The sequence below is a fragment of the Aplysia californica genome, unplaced genomic scaffold, assembly GCF_000002075.1.
Source record: "Aplysia californica isolate F4 #8 unplaced genomic scaffold, AplCal3.0 scaffold00249, whole genome shotgun sequence".
Lineage (NCBI taxonomy): Eukaryota > Metazoa > Mollusca > Gastropoda > Aplysiida > Aplysiidae > Aplysia > Aplysia californica.
In genome coordinates this window covers 923721-928471 of record NW_004797519.1, presented here as the reverse complement: position 1 = coordinate 928471, position 4751 = coordinate 923721, and the positions used below count along the sequence as shown (strand labels likewise).

The 4751-nt window shown below is 42.5% G+C and overlaps 1 protein-coding gene across 1 annotated transcript in view; it reads left to right on the top strand.

The window, feature by feature from the left end:
* The window catches only part of LOC101862735 (FAD-dependent oxidoreductase domain-containing protein 2), a gene marked incomplete at its 5' end in the record, with an annotated part of 22807 nt that overhangs the window by 5090 nt on the left and 12966 nt on the right, over positions 1-4751 (top strand). Inside the window, 3 exon segments of the mRNA XM_013083698.1 lie at positions 349-470; positions 3323-3453; positions 4570-4690. Coding sequence (XP_012939152.1) covers positions 349-470; positions 3323-3453; positions 4570-4690 — 374 coding nt within the window.

Below are 4751 nucleotides of genomic sequence, written 5' to 3'. Positions count from 1 at the left end.
AGAGAGAGAGAGAGAGAGAGAGAGAAAGAGAAAGAAAGAAAAAGAGAGAGAGACGGAGAGAGAAAGAAAGAATGAAAACCCCGTGCAATAATATACATAAATCACAGTCCATCTACATCAACATGTCGTTTTTTCTCTGTCAGCAAAAGTTGGTGGTTGGCGGGTGCTCTGGTGTGGTCTGCTCCTTCTCTCCTATCAAACATCTATCGTCCTGATCTCTCCTCCCTCCTTCCGTTTTTGTGTTTGTTACTCTCTTGTAACACCTCTATTCTTCAGCACTTATATGACCTTATTGTGTTGCAAGTGGCGTAAAACTCTTTCTTACTAAACGAAAACTTTCAGCGAAAACTTGGTATCAACGTCCAGTTCAACACATCGGTCCAGCACATCCAGCCAGTGGACAACAGCTCCGCCCCCGACGGTCACTTGTACAGGATGGAAGACCAGAGGGGCCAGTGCTACGAGTGTCGGTGAGTTGCCCTGGGGTTGGGTGTTGTTAAGCCTGTGTTACACGTTCAGTGAAAACTTGACAGACAGTTGTCCACCCTATTTGTGATAACAAAATGATGCATGGTGCAATATTTTAAAAATTTACTTTTTTTGAGTGATCTTCAAAATCCAGCAAAAAAGAAAGTCACCTGCGAGCCATTTTGTTAATTCTAATACTCTCTATTTTTTATTTCTTTCTTTCTTTATTTTTTTGATAAGGTGCATAAAGTAATATGAGCGCGCGGGACTCATAAAACATTTTCAGTCGGTAGGACATTTTGAATTTTGCCCGGGTGGTAGCCGAAGCCTACTCTTATCGATTTTGAACTACCAATGAATCTTTGACGTGCGCAATTTGCACACGGACCTCCGAGATTTTTCGCCCTTGTCCCAGAAGGCTAGGTGAAGGTCTTTCCTACAATAAGATCAAGAGTGTGGCTGAACGACAGCAGTGAGAAGGAGCCAAGGAGTAGCCGTAGAAAGGCTGCAGAAATTGTCATGAGCCCAGAGGAGCTGGCAAATGAGGTGAGGGGGTGAGGGCAGAAAGTGGAGACGGAATCAGACGACAGAACACTGTTAGAGAACAGGAAAGGATTAAAAGGAGAACATTTTATAGAAGAAAATTGTCCGTCGCTATCCGGATTCGAACCCACGACCCATTGAATGAGAGGCGAACACCTTAAGCTCTAGACCACTCGAGCCACCATCCGTCCTCTTTGTGATAAGAAAATGTGAGACGGCGTGGTGGAATTAGGCTCTCGTCAAAATAATCAAATTGAAGAAACTTGCATTTTTCCACAGGTCAGTGAATTTTTTTTCAAATTTTTGTTTTTTGACTCAACATCTTTCATGCCCATTAAAGAACTCATTCCTGTGTGGATTTTTTTTCTGAGAAACGTTGATTAAAGGCACAAAATAAATGTAAATTTTCAGTTACCACGGACTCTTATGCTAAGGAAATAACTATCTTTGGCGGCCATTTTCTCACTAATCTTACCTCTGAAAACAGGTGACACCCACCTCCTACTTTCGCAAATATCTCGACTTGTATTTAAGATAAATGGGTATTTTTTTCACCCTAAATAAAGACAAATGAACAAGATTTAAGGTGATACCAATAACTCTACATGCCCAAAAATTGACGAGAGCCTGATTCCACCACGCTGCCTCACAAATGATGCATAATGCAACCTCAACAAAAATTTACTTTTTTTCTGTGTGATCCTGAAAATCCATCAGGAAAAAGAGCCTTTCGGGAGCCATTTTGTTAATAATTTTGATACGCTAGTTCTGAATTTGACATTATCTTCACGTTTAGACGTAGTTTTCAAAATGTTCACAAGCGAGAATGTTATCGCCAGCGGGCGGCAGACAGTCCCAAGGCCGGACGCACAAAAAGCAAGTTGTACAAAGTGAAGGAAACATTAATTTGTATCTCTTCATCTCCTCATATTTAATTTGGTCGCTTTTAAGAACAAGCGGGCTATCCCGAAAAATGCTGTTTTGAGAAAATCGAAGGTAAAGTTTTTGTCCCTTGTTCAGTTTCTTTAAAAGACAAAGAGAGTATTCTCTATTACCAAACAAGTATACACACCAATGAAACCGAACTTCTCCTATAGGTAGGACAATGCCCACTTTTGGTGTAGGTCAAAATTTCTGGAAACCCCCTAAATCCGGATTAGCACGCTTGTCCTTAAAAGCGACCATTTATGTTAAAATCCTCCCTTGATGTGTATTTCTTTTTAATGTAGGTGTTCTTACGCCCCCATCAACCCAATTTAGATCACCTAGGAGGCAGACTTCTGTCTGACTCTGCCTTTTAGATCAACCCAGGCTGAGAGAGATACAACATCTCAGCATAAAAAGACCAACAACCGAGATACTCGATGAAAATTTGTACCTCCAAAGCCGTTGCAAACGACTAACGCAAATTGCTCCTTGCGAGATGAATAAATATTGCATTGTCGTTGTCATAACCAAATCAGTGTCACTTGCAGAACTAAGCTGCCATAGTGGATTCTTTTCTTGCCGGGCAAAATTCAAAATTAAATCCTACCAAAGTGAAACTGTTAGACGTGTCCTGCAGGCTCATATTATTACCTTTTGCAGTTGCGAGCGAAGTAAGACACCTACTTACTTGGATTTACTTGGATCCAGAGCTAGAATCATAGCAGGCGGCACATGTCCATAGCTGCTCATCTCTCCTTTCCAGCGTCCACATCAGGGTCTTCCTGCTAATTGTCTCCATGAGGAGCTGGTTTGAGACACGCCTGACCACTCCTCGGAGCAAACTTTTTTTCGCTGTGCCCCGCACACACTTTCCTTTTATTGTGCTGAGTGTGTGGGAGTCTGTCTCCTCTTGGTTGAGAAGGCTCTCCTTGCATCTGGCGATCACCATTGGTGGGTCGAGCATGATTCGGCCATTGGGTGTTGCTTTGCCGGCAAGTTCATCAGCACGCTCATTTCCGTGCACCCCGGCGTGACCAGGGCAGAACACCCATGTAATTCTTAGGAGGTGGCTATTTGCAATGGAAGCTCTCCAGTCACTGTAGAGCCACCCACTCCTGATTTTTTCTAGGGTGCTCATCGAATCTGTGACAAACAGGGCATGTTTATACGCTTCCATGCTGATCCATTCCAGCGCCTCTATTATTGCCTTGACCTTCATTGCCATGCTCGGCGTAGTGTACTCGTAGGCTCCAGACTGTGCTTTAATTATCTTTCCGTCAACTCGAGCACTGAACGCCCACCCAGATTTCTGGCCACGCCTCACTGATCCGTCGGTTACCTAGATCGACCAAAATAAACAATTTCTTCTTCTTTTTCTCCTTAGGACTTTGGTAGTGGCCACTGGAATAGCTACGCCAAATATCCCTGACATGAAGGGCATGGAGCTGGCCCATGGGTATGAGAACATGTCACTTAACACAGACGATTATGAAGGCAAAACTGTTCTCATTCTCGGTGAGCTGATTCCTTCATAGGAAATATGTTTTTACGTTTGCGGTGATGGCTCCGATGATGATGATGATGATGATGATGATGATGATGATGATGATGATGATGATGACCACTCTATCATTTCTTGTATTTGAAAAAAAAATCCTATATTGTCATAGATTCTCTACAAATTATGGTACATATATTTTCCTCTTTACAAGTACGTGTATTTTGAAATGACGGCCGAAACTAGACAGGAACGAGCCTAAAATAGGCGAAGAGAAAACAAGCCCATAGACAAAAGTTCTGTTTTTTTTAAAACAAACCTAAGATAGGCGAAGAAAAGCCCTAAGATTGGCGTGGGAGCAAAAAACAACAAGTAGGCTACTAAGAATATAGACAAAACTATAACAAGCCCTAAAAAAGGCGAAAAAATAATAATGATAATAGATAGCATTTGTATAGCGCATATCCCCGCTCAGCAGCAGGCTCTATGCGCTTTACACTATATTATTATTACCCCAGCAGACCATAGAACACTCCGAAACATTCTCAGCTTCCCGGGAAGCATACAGTGCAAGCAGCCGATTAAGCGCTCAAACACTAACAAACTGACAAGATCTTTCGCTGTCTATAGCCGGGTACCCATTCCCACCTGGGTGAAGTGAGGAAAATTCGTGTAAAGTGCCTTTCCCAAGGACACAACGTCGGGCCCTTGACGGGATTCGAACCCACGACCTTACGGTTGCGAGTCCGAGAGCCTAACCACTAGGCCACCGACGCCACATGTCCTTCGATAAGAAAACTTAGTTTATGTCATAATAAGCGGGAAAATATTCAAGTCCAAAGATAGGCGAGAAAAAAAGCAAGTGGTGGGTGGGAAATAATAAATGCAGAAAAAAATGTTTAAATAGTTGAAAAAAAACAATAAGTTCTATTGAATTAACTTCTTAGGCGAAAAAAAGCAAGATTAAAGAGTAAAACAGGCGAGAAGAAAAAGCAGGGTCTAAGAGTAAAATAGGCCAAAAAAGCAGGTCTTAAGAGTAAGACAGGCAATAAAGCAAGTATTCAGAGTAACATAGGCTAGGAAAAAGCATTTTAGCTAAGAGTAACACAGGCTCTCCATCCATTCCACCGCAGGTCGCGGAAACACGGCTTTTGAAATAGCGACAAGCCTCTACGGCTCCACCAACTACATCCATATGATCGCCCGCTCTAGGGCAAGGCTATCCTGGTCAACGCACTACGTGGGAGATCTTAGGTTTGTACTTCATCATCATTGACTTTCTCACCCTAGGCCAGGGTATATATATATATATATA